Source organism: Amblyomma mixtum, chromosome 1 (assembly GCF_055824585.1).
Source record: "Amblyomma mixtum isolate Tamu chromosome 1, ASM5582458v1, whole genome shotgun sequence".
In the NCBI taxonomy this organism is placed as follows: domain Eukaryota; kingdom Metazoa; phylum Arthropoda; class Arachnida; order Ixodida; family Ixodidae; genus Amblyomma; species Amblyomma mixtum.
The window spans coordinates 310205091-310228444 of record NC_143012.1 but is presented as its reverse complement, the minus strand read 5'-3'; the positions used below and the strand labels follow the sequence as shown (position 1 = coordinate 310228444).

The 23354-nt window shown below is 46.7% G+C and overlaps 1 protein-coding gene across 3 annotated transcripts in view; it reads left to right on the top strand.

The window, feature by feature from the left end:
• LOC149372405 (uncharacterized) overlaps positions 1 to 23115 on the top strand; it is a 37509-nt gene extending 14394 nt beyond the window's left edge. For all 3 annotated transcript variants that reach the window (XM_089566867.1, XM_089566868.1, XM_089566866.1), the window contains exons 6-17: positions 103 to 141; positions 243 to 403; positions 2139 to 2197; positions 4524 to 4613; positions 6967 to 7148; positions 7745 to 7850; positions 7942 to 8007; positions 8348 to 8452; positions 8726 to 8883; positions 10553 to 10673; positions 11419 to 11544; positions 20129 to 23115. In XM_089566867.1, coding sequence (XP_089422993.1) covers positions 103 to 141; positions 243 to 403; positions 2139 to 2197; positions 4524 to 4613; positions 6967 to 7148; positions 7745 to 7850; positions 7942 to 8007; positions 8348 to 8452; positions 8726 to 8883; positions 10553 to 10673; positions 11419 to 11544; positions 20129 to 22582 — 3667 coding nt within the window. In that variant the 3' untranslated portion in view covers positions 22583 to 23115. The remainder of the gene's footprint in view (positions 1 to 102; positions 142 to 242; positions 404 to 2138; positions 2198 to 4523; positions 4614 to 6966; positions 7149 to 7744; positions 7851 to 7941; positions 8008 to 8347; positions 8453 to 8725; positions 8884 to 10552; positions 10674 to 11418; positions 11545 to 20128) is intronic.
• Positions 23116 to 23354: the final 239 nt, after the last annotated feature.

Below are 23354 nucleotides of genomic sequence, written 5' to 3'. Positions count from 1 at the left end.
ACTCGTTTGAGAATTCAAAAGAACCTCCGTGTAGTGCTTGCCTGTAGTTTTTCAGAGTTGCTGACGTGAAATGACTTCATCATATTTGTGTTCTGTGTGCAGGGCCATCAAGAAAAAGAGCAAATCGAACGACTTCAAGCTGTAAGTTTTGTTTGCAGTGATAAAGATAGCATGGAGATTTGGAAAACTTGTTGGCAGCTTTGTTACTAGCTCTCTTGTCTGTTTCTCTTTCTTGCCTGCAGACCTCCCAAGTTTCTGCGGCTGTCGCATGATGAGTTTTTCTCCAATGATCTCCATGTCCTGACCAATGTCAGCGCCCTGGCTGAAAAGACCTGCCGCTATGACCTGGACTCCTTAGATCAGAACTGGCTTCGAGTATTCAATGAGGAGCGCAAGTCTCTCGGTGAGCATGTTGGTGTGTTGGTGCTTCATATGAGCATGGCAAGACTGGGGCAACGGTGGCGGCGCACTCATTGTAAGGCCTGTGCGCAGGGGGTATTTCCTTGTCTGCCGCCGCTGCATGATCATGGCGCTGTCATCCTACCCCTTCTCCGCGGGCGGAGAGGCCACTTGCTTGGGAAGCGCCTTGGTGATCGAGGATCGTGATCGTGGTTTTAGCGCACTGCAGATTAGGTGCATGAAGGCATGAAGGCTGGCATGCCTGAAGCCTCAGGCCTGCATTCTCTATGTTGCTGTTGCAAGCGGGGATATACGACAAAAATTTAACGGAGTCGATTCCAAGAGAAGGCAAGCGTAGAGCAGGGGACACTAGAAAGTTAGGTGGGCGGATGAGATAAAGAAGTGCGCGGGGATACGGTGGCTGCAGCTGGCAAAGGACAGGGTTAATTGGAGAGACATGGGAGATGCCTGTGCCCTGCTGTGGGTGTAATCGGTCGGCTGCTGCTGATGATGACGATATTGTGACGCCACATCTCGCAAACTTGTGTGTATAGGCACGAAACCAGGCTCGCAGCACTTGCCGCTACATAAGCAAGCGGAGCTGGCGGGGGAGGGGGAGGGGGGGGGGGGGGGTGTAGATTCATCGCGCCACTATATTCCGGTTATGGCATGAGTTAAAACTAGCCTGGCGTCACTTTGAAATGTGTATTATCTGAACTGTCATTGGCACACTAAGAGGCGTAGTTCTCTCACTTCATGCTACTAATTGCATATCCTTCTTAATTGTTTCTTCCAAGTGGAGAGGTTAGCATTAACTTTGAGCTTGTTTGCATGTTCTTCTGTCTTTTTCTTTCGTGCTTGACAGTGTATTCAACATAGATATATACTCTCATTTTGTGACGAGATATTGTTCAGTGGTAGGCCGGGGAATTTATTTACAGTTACTTTTCCACACCTGGGGTTCAGCTTAGAGCATCATGTGGCAGGATCTCCATGTGCCATATTGGAAAGGATCCTGCGTGCATTTAATGGGCAGTGAAGGACAGTTTCCAGAATTGCAACAGTGTTTTGATTATGGGAGTCTGTTGAAAATGACGTTCTGGTGAAACTGAGAGGGGTGAAATATAAATGGATATGTTTAAATTACTTTTCCATTTGAATTGCATGAATTTGTGCATGACGGTTGGTAATGGCAGTTCGGCATCTGGAGTTCGTGATTCTGGCTAGGCGAAGGTGGGGGAAGGGGTTCGGTACTGAAGTCAGCCATTTAAATATGAAGTGTGGGATGACTTTCGGGAATATTTTCAGTACTTTTGCAGGGTCTTTAGGGCAGGCTGTAGATATTGTTAATTTTTCACCAACACTCAGTTTCATTGAGATCCTTTTTGGTATCGCTGTCAGCCTCTAAGATTTAATTGGTGCAACTCTGTGCGAAGAGTGTATTTCATTTCATTACTGTTGCAGTGAAGTGACATTGTGCAGAAACTAAGGAAGAGCGAATGAAGCACTTAAAACAAATTTGTTTTATAATTTTCTTTCAATCTTCTTTTGTATTGTTTTACTTCATGGATCACACGAACCAACTAGCCTGACTTAAAATTTTAGCGCTTTATTGTGTCCAGTGGTACTTTTTTCGAGCGCAGTGCTTGAAAATTTACTCTGAAAGGAATACTTATGAATATAGGGGTTGGTCTGCTTGTTTTGAAATGTTCATTTCTGTTCCCCTCTCCTGTCGTAAGGTTTGGAGCCCCTGCCTGAGCTGACCATGGAAATGATTCTGGAAGATTTTGAGACCCAGGTAAGGCATAATTTTGTTACCAGGGCAGTTATGTGCTCCATCTCTAGGTATATAGCTGATGAGTGCAAGTAAAACTACAAGCTGAAGACTGACAGAGCCCTTCAGTATGGCGTCCCTCATAGCCTGAGTTGCTTTGGGATGTTGAACCCCAATAAACCAATGAACCAACTTTTAGTGACAGCAGTTTTTTTTTTTTTAATAATTGAAAAGCTCGTTAATTGACCCCCGTTAATTCGGAAATCCCGATAATTTGAACTGCTGGCTCTGTCCTGACCAATGCCCATGTAAGTCTATGGTGCCAAACACTCGCCAATTCGGATGCTACTAGTCTTGCATCAGTTAATTCAAACGGACTCCTGAATGAAGGCCACGTCCCAGTATGATCTGCGCGGCAAGAGATCGCCAAAATAGCCCTACTCAAAACCTGAGCTCCAAGTTGCAGTGTCACCTGAGCACATCTGGCATGCAGATGATGGCTGGTGAGATGAAAAACGGACTGCCTCGTTGTCGCGAACAGTCCGACCACTTAGTTTTGGTTTTGCATTTCTGAGATTTGCGCCAGCTGCAGCAACGGCTACTCAGCCAGCCAGCATCAGCCAGCCTTTATTTAACTGAATAAATTTACTGTGATGCAAGCAATTCTTGACAGTTTTTTCGGGGTTATCCCTTAATTTGAACATTTTTCTTTGAAGTCGAATTAACGAGCTTTTACTGTAAAGAGAAACTAAGTAAAGTCGCTGACTGATTTCTTGGGCTCTAGGGACCGCGAAAACGTCCGAAAAATCAAATTTCGTCGTAAAAATCAGTTAAAATTGACTTCTATTGGTGGATGAGATGGTCAACAAGTTTGTGCACATCCTGATGCTTCAGATAACTGTAAATCTCGTGGCGCGTTTCATACGCAGACGACAGGTGTTGACCTCTTTTATGAGCTCAGCGCTTGTTAGCTGTACAGTTGTTGGCATGTCCTGGATAGACGTGCAAACTGAGGCAAAGTTCAAATATAAAATCGGGCCCGCCGGTGCAGGAAATGCTTTGCGCCCGCTGTTGGAGGGCTTGAAACGAAAAGGCAAAGATGGCAATACACAAAAGAAAGAACCAACAGATGGCTGAAGCAAGTGCTCCGTCGGAATTGCCCTTCATATAATTAGCCGTAATGGCCACAGCAGAACACTAGCCCAGAAGTAGTTGAGCGAAAACTGACACCAACCAATATTTTAACTTTGCCAAAGGGCAAGGTTAAAATATTGGTTGGCGTCAGTTTTCTCTCAACTATCTCAAGACCCAATCAGACTGACTTCCGTCGAAGATGTTTTCTTTCAAATCACTAGCCTGGAAACCCGCTATGCGTTATAGTCTGCACTCTGTGGTGGCTTGTGTATAACAAGAGGCTTTTTGCCTGCTTGGATGGTGTTGCGATAGGACAGTTGGGGCTGTGGTGCATTTTTTCATAGGTACAATCTCCGCACTTTAGGCTCCGCCATTTTCTGCTCGCTGACTCCGTGAAGCCACGGTCCTTCCATATGCTTTGCTGTCGCATCGTCGCGTATGTGGGACTAAAGCACATCGCACAGAGGAGTTCTGCAAACTTTTAGCTTGAATTCCGCTTATTTGATTAAGTTTTCTATCCTCTTTGAAGTCTGAATTAACGAGGTTCCATTATACACATCAAATGGTGGCTTGGCTGTTGGGGTTGGCACTGTGACAAGCGTGAATGAGGTCCAGAAAGTTGAGCAATCAGTTGCGATGTGTCTGAAATTTCAGGCGCTGTTATACATTAGCTCTATGATGCATGTCACGGTGCCGCAAGAAAGTCCAAATAATCGAACATGTCCAAAAATATGTCCTCTTTTTGCTGAAGTCATGTGTTGTGCCCACTTTGCGCCAACTGCAGCGGCCGCGTTTCAATGGAGGTGAAAAGCAAAAGGCGCCCGTGTGCTGTGTGATGTCAGTGAACATTTAGATCCCCAGGGGGTCGAAATTATTCTGGCGACCTCCACTACAGCACCTCTTTCTTCTTTCTCTCCCACCTTCCTCCCTTCCCTTAAGGCACTGTTGAGTGTCCACCAAGAAGTGAGGCAGTTACTGCATCATTTCCTTTCCTCAAAAAACCATTAATTTTTTTTTCTCTTAACTTTTTCTTCTGTGTCAGTTTGCCATCGCTCAGCAAGGCTTTGCTTGCATTGTTGTGTCAGTACTAACAATATGCAGTGCTACTACTACTGTAGCGGTACAGCAGTGCAATAGTTGGAGTTAAGCCTGACAAAAACTATCTTATTTACATACAGTGTCATTTCATTGCCTGTATGTCCAATTTATGTTTCAGTGCTGTGAGAAGCTTCAGAGAGAGATCCGGACGGAGCAAGGGTTGGGCATTGAATACGATGAAGACGTGGTCTGTGATGTCTGCCGTTCGGTAGGTTGCATTGCTTGCTCCCCACTTGTGTGCCTTTCTATTGCTCTTGCTAGTTTTACTACCTGCAAGGTTGGTTGCATCAAAACAAAATCTGCACATTGTATGCATTACTTTGTGCTGGACTCACTCGTAAAGCCTGATTAAAACTGAGATTAATTAGTGGTTTCACCTGATGCCTATGCACCAATTGAGCTTCAAACCTTACTTTTCAGTCTAACCTGTGTTCTCATCATGTAGTGACCGCAGCTGCACTTTGATGGATGCTAAATGTAAAATTTTTCGCGTCCTGTGCATTGTCAGTGCCCGTTAAAAACAATAGGCGGTTGAAGTTGATACCAGTTTCTTCCCCTCGGCAACTCTGTTGCTCCTTCCTTTCACCCCCTTCCTTCACAGCACAGTTCAGGCATCCATTATGGGTGAAACAGTTACTCAACCTTTCTCCCCCCCCCCCCCCCCCCCCCCCCCCCCCCCCCCCTCATGACTACCCCACCACCCTGCTGCAGATTTTAATGCGAGAGCATTAAAATCTGCAGCAGAGAAAAAAAAAAGGTGCCATTTGGTGTTGCCTCAGTCTGTCACCGTCTGTCGTCTGTCAAACTTCGCTGATTCGTCAACGGGTATGTCATGATACCACGTGACATGGTCACTTGGGAGTCGGGCAGGTGCACTTGTCACGCGATATGGCTGGGCGTGGTGGCGGGCACGGTGTCAGTTGGAAGGTGCACTTGGTTGCCTGCAGACATGTTATGACAGCTCTGCGTGTCAGGTTGTAGTAGACCCAAAATTAACGCCATGTGTGTCTACCCCTTTAAAGGGAAAAAGTATGTCGTCACTGAAGATGGAGTATTGGTGGCTGCACAGGTTCGGCGTATGTGGCAAGCAGCAATCAATGACTGAGGAGGAGAAGCAGCCTGAGCATGCTTCAGTCTAATGCTTTCACATTCTTAACATGTAATGTAATTAAGTGTAATTAATTTTTTTTACTAAAACATCAGAAATAACTATGACTTAACGTCCTTTTCAGCGTTCCTACGCTCAGGATGAAAATCTGGAAAGCAGTAAATGACTGCAAATACACTTGTGGACCAGGAGCCACCAGATACAGACACAAAGGGCAGCATGTATGGGGTTTAATTGGGGAGAGATGAATACGTTCTCCCCGTTTAACTGCGGCTGACAGAGTTCAAAAACCGTGCGGACCCCACCCCGTGGTCGCGTATGCTACCGAGCGCACACCGACCACGGCGGGCCTTGCTCTGCGGGAACAAAGGAACAACACACTGGCTGACACAAACAAGGCATTTATTGCTATAACAACAATAACGACAGCTAGCAACAAAATACACTGAGGAATCGAGGACGTCCGACTCACCAGCACGGTTACGAGCGAATGTTCGCCCACGCTAGGGCAAGGGAAAACTCCGAGGCCGGACGGGGCAGGCTGGTGGGAGCATGTTCCGACCAGAAGGCGCCCGTCGACGAAGAGCGGAGCCGCGCGCGACACGTCCGCGTGCTTTCCCGATGCCGAGCAGAAGAGAACCGTCTCTCCCCCGCGCACGCGCAGCAAAATGCCATCCGTGGCGCTAGTGTCGCTGCGACGCGAGCACCCTCCCCTCTTAGTTAAAGTAACACAACTGAGAAGAGCGCGTTGCAGGGAAGCTAACCACAGTTGAGGGTCATTGCGGGAAAGCAAACCGCGAGGGACGAGGGCGTCCCCACACGTGATGGGTGATCAGATGGTGCATGGTTTTGTTTGCACCACTGCTGTCACAGCACAGTCACTCCTTCTTCATATGAATTCGCTCCAACTCTCACGCTAACCTGCCTCGGGGGCCAAAATGATAGTGAACAAACAGCTTATTACATTGCAGTTTCTGTATGCCTCATGCAATCTCAAGCCTGCTTGTGACGACGTAACCGTTGTTTGGCTGCTGAAACTGAAACTACATTGGAGAAGAAATTCAGTTAAAAATTACAATATTTATTCGAATGTAGCCCAATTGCAAATTGCGAAACGAGGGTTGTTTTTGCCAGCAAGACGTAGGGAAAGAATGATCCAGTTCTTCAGCGGTATTGATTCACTTATGAATGCAAGGGGTGACTTTTCCTACTGTTGACAGTTATTTGCACTTGCGCTACATTCCAGTAAAATGGTATTCACCATGCGCAGGTGAATTCCACATAGTCATTCGTCTTTACTGATGCCTTATATATACGTCATTTTAAAAATTTCAGCATTGCGCTTGCTGTCTCTACTGATTTAGAGGGGCCACTGACACATAGCTAAGAACCATGGGGACAGTGCGCGTCGTGTAATCCTGCTTTTTTTACATTTTCTTCTGTTTTACTGCAGCCGGACTCTGAGGAAGGCAACGAAATGGTTTTCTGCGACCAGTGTGACCTGTGTGTGCATCAGGCCTGCTATGGCATCCAGCGGATTCCGGAAGGTTCCTGGGTGTGCCGTACCTGTGCCCTGGGCATTCGGCCACCCTGCGTACTGTGCCCTGCCCGGGGCGGAGCCATGAAGAGCACGAGGTCAGCGCATGGACTACGCATTTTTCGTGCTGCATGCACACCCAGCATCAGAAGCTTGGGGGCACTCGAGCTGCTGAGGAACTTTTTTCGTGTAGCTTTGGTGCACAGCTGAAAATAGCAAGTGCTGTCTGTGCCGCATTCCCACACCAAAGCTGAGGTTGCAGATCTTGATTTTAGGTTACACACTACATCTGGGACAAAACTCGTCTTAGTGTTCTGTAAAATATTATTCACTGGTTGAATGCTCCAAGAGCCTTGTATGATATACTCTATTCGAAGTGATCATCTAGTGCTGTCAGGCTTGCCATTGATAATGTGGACAAACGCTGTTATGCCTTAATCGAAGAGTGTGGTGATGTGGCACTTACCAAACAATGCATTATTAAGTGGTTGGGAATCCATCTCATCAGCACCACCATTGCGCTGCACCGGTTGTCATAGTTACATGTTGGCGGCTCCTAGCTTCTGTTGCTTGACCACTATGCCATTCCAATTTTTTTTTCTTTTCTGGCCCCCGAATTTTTGACATATCGACCAATATACAAATAAATATGGAACGTGCATGTTTATCATGTGAGCGGACTTGTTTTTTGCAGGAGTGGCCAAAAGTGGGCTCATGTGAGCTGTGCCCTGTGGGTGCCAGAAGTGAGCATTGGCTGTGTCGAGAAGATGGAGCCCATCACAAAAATCTCTCAGATCCCAGTAAGTGCCGGGTGCATCTTATATTTTCCTCGTTGGCCTTGTGTGGTCGATAACCTGAGCCGATGTACGTAACCACGTTCCCTCTCCACAGCCTAGTCGTTGGGCCCTGACCTGTTGCCTTTGTCGAGAGCGGATGGGCGCCTGCATTCAGTGTTCCGTGAGTGAAGCATCTGAACTCATATGTGCCTCTCACTGGTGCATGTAAACCTTGTCATAGTGAAGGCGATAAATTTAAAGCCACGCTGCTACTCGGAATTGTGGAGAAACCAGATCACATAGGTTTTCACCAGCTAAACTAGACAGAAGCAATAAACAAAAGAATTGTGGCACGCTAGAGAAATATGCTGCATTATAGCTGTTTCGCTTTTGAGTGGTTTGTTCTTGCCGTATGTGCAGTGCGTGCATCAGGAGAAATGTGGTGGTGTCCAGCTTTGTTGACATGTTTTGAGAAATCAGGGGCTGCCACAGTGTTTGAAAAATTCAATGGCCGTTTGCAGGTAAAGGCTTGCAAGCGGGCTTACCACGTCACTTGTGCGTTTGAGAACAGCCTTGAAATGAAAGCCGTCTTTGATGACAACCCTGATGACGAGGTTAAGCTCAAGGTGAGTTCTCTTGTCCATTTATTTATTTATTGTGCCACTAGGGCCCCCTTCAGGGGGCATTGCAGGAAAAGTGCGTATTGAAAAGTGGCAGTAACAAAAGATGTGCTGGAGATTGCCGGCTGTTTAGATCATTGTCCGTGCGTGCGTCTCTGCAGCAGCAACAGTACTAATGATGTTTTTTGTCAAAGTTGAGCTTTGTCTGTACATCCTGCCTAATCAGTTTTGCATGCCTCGTGACTGCGCCTATGCCTTGCTCTGCTGCTGCTGCTGCAGTCGTACTGCCCCAAGCACAGCAAGAAGAAAGAGGTGCACCGAAAGGAGGCGTCATCGGACGACTTGGACAAGAAGGCAAGCCCCGTCTCCCGGGAGGGCCACCACCAGCGTGAGATGGAGATCACCAGCGAGGAGAAAGAGAGCGCCCGGCTGGCCAAGTACAGTGGGCCTGTTCCTATTCCCTGTTGCCTCTGCCACATTGTGGTGCCAGTGTGTCCGCTGCGTGGATTTAGCATGCTGGTGTGCACTCCTGTTAAAGTGCACAAAGTGAGCTGGATGAAGCTAAGTTGCGGCTGAAATCATCTCGGTGATCAAGACTCTACGTTCATAAAATACAAGCACTGATCACAAAATTTTTTATGTTGTATGCAGTCATGGTGTTTGAGCAGAATGCTTCTTGGCCAAATGCTGTCAAGTAATGTGGTATTAGGTGCACTTTATTTTTAAGGTGAAAACCTTACCTGCCTCATTGAGCGAAAACCTGTCTGTGTGTGTGTATGTGTGTGATAACACAGTATGCTAGCCATAAAAGATGGCCAACTCATGCAGACGATCGGCGCATCCGAATGCAACCTGTTGCGTCCGCTGGTGGGGGAGGGGGGCGCGGGCCACAGTAGGGTCGTCACTGTGTTCACAAAGTTGGCGCGCTGTCACGGCAACAACGTAGAGGCAGAACTACAAGCTGCATGGCATCAGGTTACATTGCGCTGCAGCGCGGAGAAACAGAAAAGGTGGAACCGCAGCGGCAGCTTTGAACAGCCGTGTAAAAGTAGGACATTGCTGGCTGCGTGTTTTACTTTTATATGCTTGCTTTTTGCATAAAAAAAAGCTAGACTTTCACAATTTTCACAGGCTTCACAGGCACAACCGAACTGCACAGCTTGAGGGCATTGCATACAGAAGCAGCAGGTGTGAGTGCCCATAGCAACACAGATATGGGAACAGAGGTGCAGGAACAGAAGCGTAGTACTGTAGTATATTTCCTGGCTGATATGCAACTTGTACAGTGTGCAGAATTTGGGGTGTACCAAATACTCCCCCGCGATCCTTAGAGCGATATAAACGAGGAAACCATGACTGAATACGCAGGCAGCACAGTCCCGACATCGTGATGCCCCAATCGGCAGCCGTGCAGTACATACTGCAAGTGCTGAGCAGTGGTGTGCGGCCATAGATAAATCCCGTCAGCTGTTAATACATTTTCTTGAACACATTTTCTACGCTTCAGGATATGATTTTATTTTGTTGATGGTACGAATTTGCGAGAGAGGGCTATTTTTTGTAATTCCATACTTAGTGGCAACTGTCACAGCTTGCATCACTCAGTGCGTGGGCCTGAATGAACCGTGCTGATCCCACACTTTTCACCAGATCAGTGTTCTTATGATATCTGCTGAAATTAAGCTTGCTGCATGAAACTAATTGCATCTCACCTAGCCCAAGTTGCCCTTGCTATTCACCGCGGTGGCCTGGTGGATCCTTTGGTATTGGGATGGTACATGCTACCAATTTTGAGCATTGTTGCTCGACTGAAAGTGTATCGAAGGCTAAACTGTGCAGTTTCCTCACTTCTCCTGCTCTGTGGCATTAAAAAAACAAATGGAAAACTGTTGATGAGCCTGGTTCCTCTGGCAAGCAAAGCAAAGCAGCGCTGTTCTGAACAAGTGGAACTTGGCATTGGTGATATTGGCACAGTCTTTTATGATGAGTGCAGCTCAAGCTTATAGGCTATAATAGTAATGCACATAGTGTAAATCCTGGCACTGGTGGCATTTGTACTCTTGTGCCTGTGCTAAATTTTGGCACTCTCTTTGTGATTTCCTCCAGAATTCAAGCTATTGAGGCTGAATTCTACAAGCATGTGAGCGTGAGGGAGACTGCAGAAGCTGTGTCGACAGACCCTGTGGTTGTTGACTTCGTCTTCAACTACTGGAAGCTGAAACGCAAGGTGTGTTTACAGCTTTTCTCTGCGTGCTTTTTAGTGAGCGGGACACTCTTCAAAGCCGGCTTGAGTTGGATGCCAAGCCATGCGAACAGCTGTATTTTTTCAACTTCCTGGCATTTGTGCACTTGTCTTTGCTTCTCTTGCAGTTCAGCTATCTATGAGCAAAAAAAGAGAGAACTGATGCAGGAAGCATTGCTTTTTGGGTGTCACTGAGATCATTTTGAAATGCTGCCCCGTGAGAATTTCGTTTGCCGGTTTCCTAATAAAAGGCTAGTCTGTGGTGATGTTGACAGTCTGTTTTAGAGCAGAAAACAGTGCTGATTGTTTAAACTGCTGTGTGCATACATACCCCATACTATTGATGGCCACGCTTAGCTTAGCTGAATTGCAATTTGCTCTAGTTCACAAGTCATTCAGTAAGGTATTCCAATTTACAAGAAGTTTCTATTAGCATTTCCTGCTCCAGCTGACATATGGCATTGATGTAGAATGACGTCTTTTGTTCATCCTTTCTTTCGCTCGTGACGAGTAGACATTCCTGTGCTTCTGTGCCTCCCTCATTGTACAGTGTGTCAAACATGGATACACAAGTTTTTGGCTGTGCTTTCGCATATATTGTACACTTCACTTGTGCATAAAAAAAAAAAATGAATAAGAAAGTTGCAGCAGCTTTGTGAAGCAAGGTGGGTATTGTTACAGGAAGTTGTGGAGGCTCATCTGAAATCAGCATTTTGTGCTCTTCCGACAGGCAAACCATGACAGGCCGCTTTTGGCGCCACTGAAAGAAGAGACGGATCGCCTGGACAAGCTGGAAGAGAACAGCCTTTACTCACGTGTCAAAATGTTTGTTCATCTGAGACAAGATCTGGAAAGGGTACTGTTGGCTCCCATGATCCGAACGCTTTGCATTTTGGCATGATGCCTGTCTGGCCACACCTGTCTTTTTTGCCTTTGCTTTCTTTCTTTTTGCAATAAACTTGATGCTTGCAGTTGGCTTTCTTCTGCCTTGTTTCTGGTGGCCTGTGGCTTTTCGTTGCTGCTGTCACACTTTTAGCCTGCTGCACTGCTTCCCTTTTATTTCGTTCTTCATCAGTGAAGCTGGCATTGCTTACTCTAAAGCTTCTGTGCATGACTGCTTTGGGCTCTGGGCTTTTCATGATCATTTGATTCTTGTTTGGGGGCTTTTATTTTGCTTTTGGTGGTACTGTTGAGCCACCCCGTAAGGGCACCACTTGTAACGAACACTTAGTGCAAGCAAGGACTGCAATTCTGCTGCAGTGTTAAGGCTATGAGGTCGAGCTTCAGGTAGATAGAATGTGTGCGGTCACAGAAACCAGTTACAGTGAACACGCATGCGCTGTCGCCGCACGCCAGCAGTCCTTATTGGGAATGTACATATGCATCGAAACCTTGCTGGCTTTTGCTTGTCTTTTGAAAACGACCGTGGTTATATGAACGTGAAAGAAAGGCAAAAAAATTTCACTGGGCCTTTACCTCTGTGGTAATGCAAATCGCAGAAGTAGCTATCCTGCAGTGGATGCTGACGCAAAATGATGTCAGTCACAGGGGGAGGGATATTTGTGAGTCATTGCTAAGTAACTCTTCTAGTAGGCAGCCTCTCCAGTAACCTTGGGCAACGGTGTGGGATGTCGACTGCATTTATATTGTTTGCCGCTATACTTTGCATAATGCGCGTGTAAGCTGTGGGTGAATGCCGGCAGTGTCACTTCCCTGCAGCAATATATGCACGATTTCAAGGTGGGCAATTGCACCGTGCAGCAGCCAATTGCTTTCACAGTATGCCACAGTGATCGCTGCATCCGACAAAGGTATATAAGACAGAAAGGTGGGTTAGTCTGTGTTTAGATGGAGAGGACATTGTAGTAGTGCTAAATAACGGGGACTAAGGGAGAGAAAATACGAACCCTAGACATCAACTGACTTTATTCTTGGAAAACTACGCATTTATATAGGCTACGATCACTTGCTAATAAGTGTCAACAAGAAAACCGCATGCGCGACGGCATCTCCCCATACAAGAACTTCATCAGGAGGTACCGTCGTGCATGCAGTTTGCTTGTTGGCACTTTTGGCAGGTGACCATTGCCTATCCTATTTACACGATTGTAAGTTGACCTTTTTTTTTTATTTGAAAATCTTAAGTGTGGGGAGACCACTTACAATCGAAACCAAAGCCTAGCTCAATAAATAAAGGCTAGCTTTTTCGGAAGTTTCTTTTTTTCTTTCTTTCTTTCTTTCTTTCAACTATGCACATGGCTCTCAAGAGAGTGTCAATAGCTGATGGAAGGGCTGCTGTTCCAATCGCAGGGGCACCGCCACTCGAAATAGCAGTGCTTGTATAGTTTAGTTTAGTTTAGTTTATGGGGTTTAACGTCCCAAAGCGACTAAGGCTATGAGAGACGCCGTAGTGGAGGGCTCCGGAAATTTCGACCACCTGGGGTTCTTTAACGTGCACTGACATCGCACAGTACACGGGCCTCTAGAATTTCTCCTCCAAAGAAATTCCAGCCGCCGCGGAGTGCTTGTATAGGGAGTGTCGGTAGCTGATGGAAGAGCAGGCGCCACTCACGCATAGCACTCATAGTTTCTCTTTGGCTCTGACACATTTGGCGACTGCTGGTCACTTCTTGACAATTTTTAATGTAGCGCTTCATCAGTCGTCATTTGTGCTCCAGGGCCGATAAATGTCCGGCGCTCATTCATGGCTTCATTCAAGATGGCTGTCATTCTTCACGTTGAAGAAACGACCAACTGCGTGCCAGGCCGTATGTTCGTCTCGGAACAGTGCCCTGACAAGAAAAACTGAGAGGCATAGGACACAGTAATGTGTAATATTAAAAGTGACCTTTGATGCTAGCTAGGCCCAATCACACTTCTCCAGGTTACAACAGCGTGTTGATATTGATGTTCGTGCTCCTCACGTTGCATTCTAGCCAAGGCGGAAATGAGCAGTGGCTTGTAAATGTGTCAGCCAGTTCTGTAACTTCACTCGGCCAATGGTGGGCCCACATGTTGTATAGAAAACATGCCATGGAACACTGCCTCACAGAAGTTCAATCCATTATGTCTAGACCACCTGCTGGGAAAATTGGGCTATAATTAACCCTTTGTGGGTCGAATTTCCTTGAAAGAAACTTTCCCAGATGGCCAGATTACTTTAGTGCAAATTTTGAATGTACAAAATGTGTAAGTTGGGAAGAAATTGTAAAAAAAAATAAAAAAAAATGAGGGAAGAGTATTTTGGTGTCAGTGTCACTCAGAACTGCAAATGTTCAATAGTATTTCAGAGTGCAGGATTCCTTGAAACACTAGTCTATGCACAGCGGCTTATCGCAGTCTGCACACATAAAATGCATGTCTGTTCTCCTCTTGGGGTGAAGAGTCATCGCTGTCAGTGTTAAGAGAATGGGAGTGTGTTTGGCCATATTGCTGCTTTGCCGGGCATCTGAAAAACTTGAAGGAAAATTCGATAAACAATGAGAGTGAGAATACCTCATGAGTGTCAGTGATAAGCAAGGTAAGAGCGGTGCCAATAAAGATAGAAATCATTTTCCACGGCCCCTGCAAGGGAGTGCCGATAAAGACAAAAATCAAGTTTCGCGCGCCTCTGTTGCGATCATGCGGCGAAATTGAAACCACGAAAGGGCACTGCTGCAGACCGCGCGACACCCTGAAGCTAGAAATCAGTTCTGTTTATCTCTGCAAAAAGGCAGCACAATCAAATTTCAAATGCTTCTTGTAAGTCCTAGGAGGTGGCAACACCTCCCAGTGAGCATGCTTCATCATTTTGGCGCGAAATTTCAAATGGAGGGTTGAAACCCATCCCGTACGGCAAAGACCTTACGGAATGGAAGGCTGCCACCGCGCATATACAGCAGAAACCCTCAAAGGGTTAATGAACAACGCGTGACGGTCATGTTCGTTGCAAGTGGGCTCAACTTTAAATGCATGCAGGTGGTAAAAAGCAAAGCAAATGCTGTCACAAGCTCTCCAGGTTTTATTTTTGCAGTCTGGAAATTCTCTCTCCGGCATTAATGATTCTGCTAAGAACTGATTGGGCAATGCCATTTGAAGCAAATTTTTTCATATTGACTCTCTGAACGAGAAAACTATGCAGCTAGTGTAGTTTTAAGATGTAGACAGTCGTGCAGCTTATTTCTTGCTTAGCCAAGTGTTATCCCACTTGTGAGAAGGCAGGAAAATTACGCACAGCTGTTAGATGTACTGGGAAATTATGCTAGCTTTGGCGATACATTATTGATGGTTATGTGAGCAGCAATAACAGTAAATAGGCTTACATTTTGAAGGCATGTCTCATCTGTTGCTTTAAAAGCCAAGTTGAGGGTGTAAGGAGAGGAGTAGGAAAAGAATCGTGTTAGGTCACTTGTGGTGAATGAAATGATGAGAAAACAACCGAAACAGCAGTGCTACAATTATGTGCTCCTACTTGGGACAAAGAACAACACCGGCCCAAAAGCAACTTAAACATCGGAACCTTCTCGTTCCTATTTCTGTGTTTCAGTGCTGACATAGCCTTGTGCATGCTTAGGTTGTGTGAAGTCGAAACCTAAAGACACTGCTGCTATGAAAATGCTATGGGTTTCTGGCAGAGCATGTTTTCATTACTAATATTTCTCCAAAGTGTCCAAAGCAATGCCAGTGCTGTGCAGTGAGACTTGTTAGATGGAATTTTACCGCCTTGTATCGGAAGGCTGTTGAAGTAGAGACCCCGGCCAAGTTCAAAAACAGCAACTGTGCGGGATAAAATGGTTTAAACTTACTTCTGCATGCTGCACAAACGGGAAAGACGTGTGGATTTTGTTCTTGCCAAGAAACCAAAGCAAATCCAACAAGTACTAGTGCCTGGCTGTTATGTGTAAACTTTGTGGTAAAAATGTTGTCGTTCTTTTAACAACTGTTGCAGTTATGACAGCATGCCTTGTCTTGCTGTTCTCATGCATGCCAAAGTAGCACTGCAATTGGTCCATTGCACCTGACACTTGCAGCAGTGTAGCTGTGTAATTGGTATTTAACAAGATGAAGTTTTGAAATGCCACATTGAATGGCTGCTAATTCTTTTATTTGGGAGAAGGTGGTTTAATACAGAACCGCATACAGAAGTAGAGAAATTAGCTTTGTCAAATGAAAATACTTTGGAGCTCTGAAGAGGAGCTGGCATCTAGTTATGCTTTCCTTTTTGTTTGAGGCCACTCTGGTGTGAGGTTTTTTTGTCTTATGCCCCTGTTGCATGGGCACACTCACTCACTTGAGCTTTAGTCTATGCAAATCAAATCTGTGCTTTTCGAGGACTGCTACGTGATAATTTTCAAGGGCGCTTGACTTCAATCCAACCCATCTTTAGGCAGCACCATTGAGCAAGTAGACATTCGTTTATTTAGACTTCAAGGGGCCAGTAAAAATTTCGCAGTGATCCGAAAGTCAAATTGTCAAATGTCACCCCAAAAAACTGCCGAAAACTGTTTGCATCAGAGTAAGTTTTATTTTGTGAAAACTTGGACGATAGATGCTTCCGCTTTTAAAATCAAAACTGCGTGGTAACGGCAGTGTTTCACAGTTTTGTCAGATGCTTTATTACATGCACACTGTCAGCAGTGTTGAAGAACTGCTCCAAAAACGGTTAGGGCCTCTGCAGCCTTTTTCACAGTGTGACATGGCTGCAGTGGAACCTGTCTTCAAGCGGCATCATCGCTAGAAAGGCTCTACTACACAAACTACAAACATCACTTGATGAGCGCACTAGTTTCTGAGCACTATATTAAGTATGGAGGAACCACACAGACGGAATAGCGGGAAACGTGTTGGAGCTGGAATAGCAAGGCACCTTCTGAAAAGAAGGAGAAAAAACTAGTGATGTGTCAATCGGCATCTGAAACACCCGCAGCTGTGTTCAGCTGGCTGTCTTGATGGCTTGATGACTCTTGGCTTGCCGCACTTTGTTGTCAGCACATCACCTAGTCTGTTTCATTAGCATTCAGTGGGTTTTTTTTTTTTTTCATATCTATAGACTAAAGCCTTAACATAATGTATCCAGCTGCAGTTCACTATGTCAGTATTACACGAAAAAGAACAGTGAAAACCTGCTTATAATATGAGTAATATGAGGTTCTTTTCTCACATTTTAGCATGTCAAATTTCCGGCTGATTTTACTGTATTCACTCGCGTAATGAACCCACTTTTTTCCTAGCAAAGTTGAAGTCAGTTTGGGGGAGGCTTCATTACGTGGGTAAAAAAGTTTTGGAAGATTTTTTTTTAGAGTCAAAATTTTATACCATACATTCTCCCACCCGTTAGTCCATCCATTATAAACAGAAGCATGTGGTCAGCCATGTTCAAGTTGCCGGTGCTTAGCATTGTTCGCTTCAAAAGGTGCTTGCTGTATCACGGTGCGATCCGATGATTTTGTGATAGTTGACAGCGCTGGCCAATCATGGTGAGATAAAGCAAACATACTAAACACCGGAAACCAGCCCTGAAGGTTTTTACGCAATTAAAAACTTGCAGGATAATGCAAATGTTTAAGCGTTAGCTGCAAATTGAGAGGGGTTAGGCATTTTCACTCCCAATCTCGAGCTCGCCAAATTGCTTGGGGCTCTGAAGGCCCTGCTATAGGATGTTTTATAGTGCTCTGGTTTGAACTGCTACACTCCTCTTCTATGCTCAAGTGCTTGCCAACTTCTTAAGCCTAGACTGGCGCAGCCAAGCGCAGAACTAGCCGATGGCGCTGCCAACAGGGGCACCCAGCTTCTTGGTGCTCTGCCCAGGTTCCCGAGTGCACCACCCCGAGGGGCAGGAGCTCTCGTCTAGAGATAAACATGCCGTGATGTCAGGTCCGCGCTAGGGTTGGCTGGGGTTGGTAAGGAAAGCTTATGCTTAAAAAAAAATTTCTTAACAAAAATGAGGGTAGGGTTCATTACGCAAGTAAATATGACACAGTAGCCGACCGATATTTCGGACTCCAATAATTCGGACTTTGCTGAGGAACCATCGCGCACCTCATAGGAACGTGTACATTTTCGCGACCGATATTTCGGACTTTGCGGAGTCTGAAAGTTCGAATTTTCGGACAAAAATAGACGCCAACAATATTGTGGTGATCTTTTTTCAACCGAAAATTTGTTATTTCGGCCTAATATAGATGCAAACGGGCGTCGCTGTCACTACCCACCGTGAAAGGCGCCATCTTGGATTTTAACGGAATCAGCTCGGCGGGCGCGATCGGACTGGTTTGGATAGGCTTAGCTATTTGTTCTCCATTGTTGCCATTCGAGATAATGTGATGCTTTCCATTGCCATCGAGATGGCCTACAAAGGGCGCGCGATTGCATTTAAAACGGTACAGCGGGACAGCTGCAGCGCTCGCTGCGGCTTGGACGACGCACCCCGCGGTGCGGGGCAGCAAACGCTGTAGACGGGGGGGGGGGGGGGGGGGGGGGGGGGGGGCTTCATTCGGAGGCGCTTGCTTACGCTCGCGTCTTCCCGTGGGTTATCTCTCGGTCTCCGCGAACGTCATTGCCCCATGCAAACTGACTGTTCTTGCTTCACGCAGCGAGTGCATTCATTCGAGGCATGACCGCGGCCCCATCGCATTATCTGGTATCATGATGTAATAGGGTGCGGGCATGAAGAAAGCACGGCTATGGCTCGGATAGAGTTTCATATTATCGCTTGCAGGCGGAACATGGGGAGCGGTGATTTTTGCGTTTTTGAAGCCGGTTTTTCGCAGAAAAGTTTATTTTTTTAAGTTCACGAATTTTTCGGACTGTTCGATTATTCGGACCATTTTCCGGGTCCCGCCTGGTCCGAAAAATCGGTCGGCAACTGTATATGTAAATTCATACAGTTTTAAGCCCAAATCCACAGTTCTGGTTTCACTGTTATTCAGCACTATCACTGTCAGGCTTTCAGCAAGAGGAGGCGTTATGTAGTGTGGCATCGGTTCATAGTTTCGATTTCGATGCATTGCACATGCCATTTCACCCCGCTGACATCGCGATGCCCACATTATCAGAAGCAGCAGGATGACCACACCTCGCATGGTGTCGAGTCCATCAAAGCAGTGCTTGGGTGCTTCTAAACAGAAGGTAATCGTAGCTACCGAAAGTGTTGGCACAATGTCAAGTGCTGTTACTTGGTCTGTATGAGGTAGGGAGAGCCTGCAGTTGTTGCCACCAGGCGACTGAAGTGGAGTTCTACAGCTAGATAGCAGAAACTTGGGCAAGCATCCCCAAAGAGCCCATAGGTCGCACTTTCATGGAATGCAGGATATCGAACGCGCTTAAGGTAACAAAGACAAGTTTCTGTGGAGAGATGTGTTTGACGAGGGACTCTTGGAAGACGGTACACCCGAAAATGACTATCATTGAAACGCGAAAGGCAGCGCAAATAAATGCTTTTGGTGAGCTTTCCTTGCTCGCATATTACATGGATCCCCAAATTGCTCCTCATATTATATGCAGGCCTGTATTATACACTGGTTTTTACGGTAGTCATTTTAAAGGGACCCTGAAATGATTTTGATGGGCATATTCTAGTGCAAGAGATCTGTAAAGGTGGTTTTTGTGGGTATTCGAGTCAAATTTGAAAGCTCTGCATGGACCTTGTAATTTAGAAATCATTTTTAAAAATCGCTGCTCGCAATAGCTCGCAGCCAGTCGATTAGGGGGACACCTCGCCACCGCATCCCCCACTCCAATGACATCAATGGGCAGTCTGGGTGAGCCCTCGCCCAGTGCTGTGCTGAAACATTCATAAATGTGCAGCCTACTGTGTAGTAGGGATACCAGATGCGCATCGGCTTTTCTGGGGTTCTCTCTTTTGGGGCATTACCTTGCTGTCAGTACTGAGGCTTCCCCAATAAATCGTTAGATACAAACAGCTGAGTGTCTTAAATGTAGGATTGTGATTCGTTAGTACTGTTTTGTAAGGTTGCTGCTCACCTTTGGTAATGTAAAGGTGTCTACTGGCTCGAGGTAATTGTGCATCGCAAAAATCACACGATGCCTGTTATCCATAATGGGGCATTATGCTGTGGGCACTTCCGTATCAGCATTGTTGACACATGCACTCATGCACTCATGCATTCAATAGACACCTATTTTTAAGTCGAGATTGAAGCTGTACTGTATGTCTGAGTTAGAGGACAAAGTTTTATTTGCATATTATTGATGTGGAGTAAAGCCGCTAACAAAGAACCAGTCAAGTAGAAATGATGTCCTCAGGTTCAGCTGTTTTGCTGTATAAGTTAAATCACTACTGTTTTCATTTGCAGCTTTCACTGAAATTTTATATTCCAATAAGTTGCAGAGCCCAGCTTGTACAAGCCTGGACGCAGACATTTCAGACAGTTTTGCTTGTGACGCTGGGGTTATGGGGTGTTTTTCTGAGACTAAACATTTCTACCTTTTTCATTTGCCAGGTGCGAAACCTCTGCTACATGGTGTCAAGGAGGGAAAAGATTGCCAGGTCATTTCTCAAGATTAGGGAGGACATCTTTCAACACCAGGTGAAGATGCTGAAGCCAGGTGGACCCCGGATGAATGAGCGCGAGCGGGAAGCCATTGTTCTCGCTGGCCAAAGTGAACACATCTATGATCGGCTGGTGTCGCAGGATCCATCAGGCCCTAAGCCGTGCCTGCGGCTTCTGTTGGATGCACTTGAAGGTCGAGAGGTTGCTAACCTCTATGGCCTGATTAAGAAACCACCTAGCACGCCAACTAGGCTCCCGAACCCTTACGCCAAACAGTACGTCAATGGGCTTCGGTCGCGGAGACTGTCTATGATGGGTGGGGCTGGGGAGTCCGAAGGCTGTGTTGCACATGATGAGGACAGCCGAAGCACTGCAGACTCTGCAACAGCAGCTGTTGGCAGAGTGGACACTACTTCTGATCAGGCGACTGTCGGGCTGGTGCAAAGTGCAGGAGCCGCATTGGAAACACTAAATGAGGAATGGCCCGAAAAGAGTGAGGAGCAGTGTGGCCAGCCAGCAAAAGAAGGAATAGATTTGTGCAAGGATAAAAGTGCTGAAGAACAACCAAGAGGTAGTCGAAGTCAGAAGCTCGAAAGTGCTGATGACGCTTCGAGGGGCTTGCCAAAGAACGAACTTAAAAAAGAAGACCACAGTGACACTGAAAGTAGAATGCCCACTCGTAGTCGGACAGCTGATGCTATAAAATGCGCCCCTAAGGAAGAGGCAAGAACAGAGCATGATGAAGCAGAATGCAAAACACAAACAAGGAGTAAAAGACTTGAGTCTGTCGAGTCAGTTAGGAATGCATCAAGAAGCGAAGCTAAGAAAGACGAGGTAGGTGACCCAGGCAGCAGGACGCCAAGCAGAACCCGAAGATCAGAAGTAGATGAGTTAGTGAAAGGGCTTCCATCAGTTGAGAAGAAAGATGAGGTTGCAGACGCAGGGAACAGGACACCAACGCGCAGTCGGAGACTGGAAATGGGCGACAGTGCACTGAAAGCTTCGCCCAGGGGTGAAGCGAAAGAGGACGAAGTAGGAGATGCAGGAATCAAGACACCAACACGGAGCCGAAAATGTGAGGTTTCAGACGATGGCCTGCATAACTTGCCACAAGGAAAAATGCAGCAAGATGAACCAACAGAACCAGACTGCAAGGTGCCTTACCGTAGTCGAAGGCATGAGCGTAAAGGCGAAGTTGAGGAGCTTTCAACGTGTGTGCTGAGAAGCGAAACCAAGAAAGAAGGGTCAGTGGACATCAGAAGCAGAAGCTCAAGTAGGAATCGGAAGTGTGATACAAAAGCAGAACCTGCCAAGGAGGTATTAAAAGCATGCAGGGCAGACGCTCAGGTTGATATAATTCAAGAGGTAGCATCTAGCAAGCTTGTTTACCGGGGTAGACGACTGGAAGTCAAAAATGAGCTGGCTGATGACACAAAGAGTGCGTTGAAATATGAAGCGAGAAAAGGTGAATGTTCAGAGCGAGATAGCAGGGTCAGTAGCAGAAGTCGGCGAGCAGAAGCAGTCGCCGAAGGCAGTGGCAAAGGTGTTTCGAGAAAAGCAAAAAAGGGTGACTTCCTTGAGCAGGAAAACAGAAATTCCAGTCGCATTACGCGTCACTCCGAAGGAAAGGGTGAGCTCGCCACGAAGGCGATGAAGGAAGTCTCTGAGAATCAAACCGCGACAGACGAGATTGGCGCCGAAGTCGCCAGCCGAGGTCGGCGTCTACGGAAGCGGTCGACAGCCAGCTATGAGGAGAATCTAGAGATGCTGCAGCCGTGCACCTTGGCCGCCATCTGTGAGTTTCCTGAAGAACCCAGCGACGTGGGCCGCTGTACGCGAAGCAGCACCGCGCAGAAGCTAGAGGACAGCCCCGAAGAGGCCGGCTCGCGCGAACTTGCGGAGAGCCGGCAGGACGTGGCAAGTGCTGGAGAGAGCTACGGGAAGCACGCATCGTCGGACGAGAACGTACCCAAGAAGCCTGACCGGCGCGAGAGGCGAGACAGCCTCGCATGCAGTGTGCTGCTTCCCGATGCCCTGTCGCCGGCCCGTGCGTCTTCGCTGAGTGGCTACAGGATTCCGAAGAAGGCCAAGGCCCCCAACGGCGTGCTGGAGGACCGCCGCGGGAGCTCTCCAGTGTCGCCACTTCACGAGGTGCGCAGCCTCTGCTATGCCGGCAGCGATGGCTACACTAGGGGGCGCTCGCACGCCAACCTGAGGCGACCTGTCCTGACACCGCACTTAGAAGGCAGGGGCGACGGGTACGTCGAGTGCTGGAAACGCGACTTGGATTTCGGCGGGGCCACTGGAAACTCCGCCGAGTGGGCGGCGGGAAAGCTGGAGGTGAAAGAGAACGGAAGCCGCTACTCAATGCGCTACAGGCCCAAGTGCGGCAAGGATAGTTAGCCTTGACTGCGTCGCGGAACCTGAAGACCTGCAGATTGCACCTGTATGATAACATTGTCCTCCGGTGTACATACTCATTGCTCATTCTTTTTTGTTGTTACCTTGCATTCCGCCAGTTTCGTCTCCACTATTTTATTTTTTATCTGCACTGCATAGCCAGAGTCAAGCTATACCTGCGCGGGCTGTGCCCCAAATTAGCCGCATTTTCGTTGGCTCCCGATTCCTATTTTTTTCCCAAGCAGAGGAAAAGAGTACGTCGTTAGCACTGGGTGCTTGCAAATGTATTGCGTTTACTTTTGTGTTTAACATTAATGGAATGACTCGAATTAGACACTTGAATTGGCCCGGCTGCTCGGGTTTGGTAGCCGCAAGTGCAAGCGGTTTGCAGTGACAAAAGATTGTACAAAGTTACGTTTTTCTTGTGCTGAATTTTATTCATTGTAAATACGCCAGTTGTACAGTGTTTTAGTGTTGTTTAAAATAAACGGGGCTCTTTTACTCCTTCGCTGGGAGCAATGAGCTTTGGTTCATGACTCGTCACTTGTTTGCGGTTTATTTATTGCGCACATGCGCGCCCTCTATCAAACAAAAACCTCCAATGATGTAACTCTGCTAGATTTAACCACTAGCAGTGATTGTTAAAATGATAGTTCTGCGGAAGGCCTTTTTTTTTTGCCTATTTTATATAAGCATACACCTGGAAGTCAACAATACATTACCAGAGGCCTTGATGACTATTAGCAGAAGTTTTCATGTCATACCCTGGCTTTCT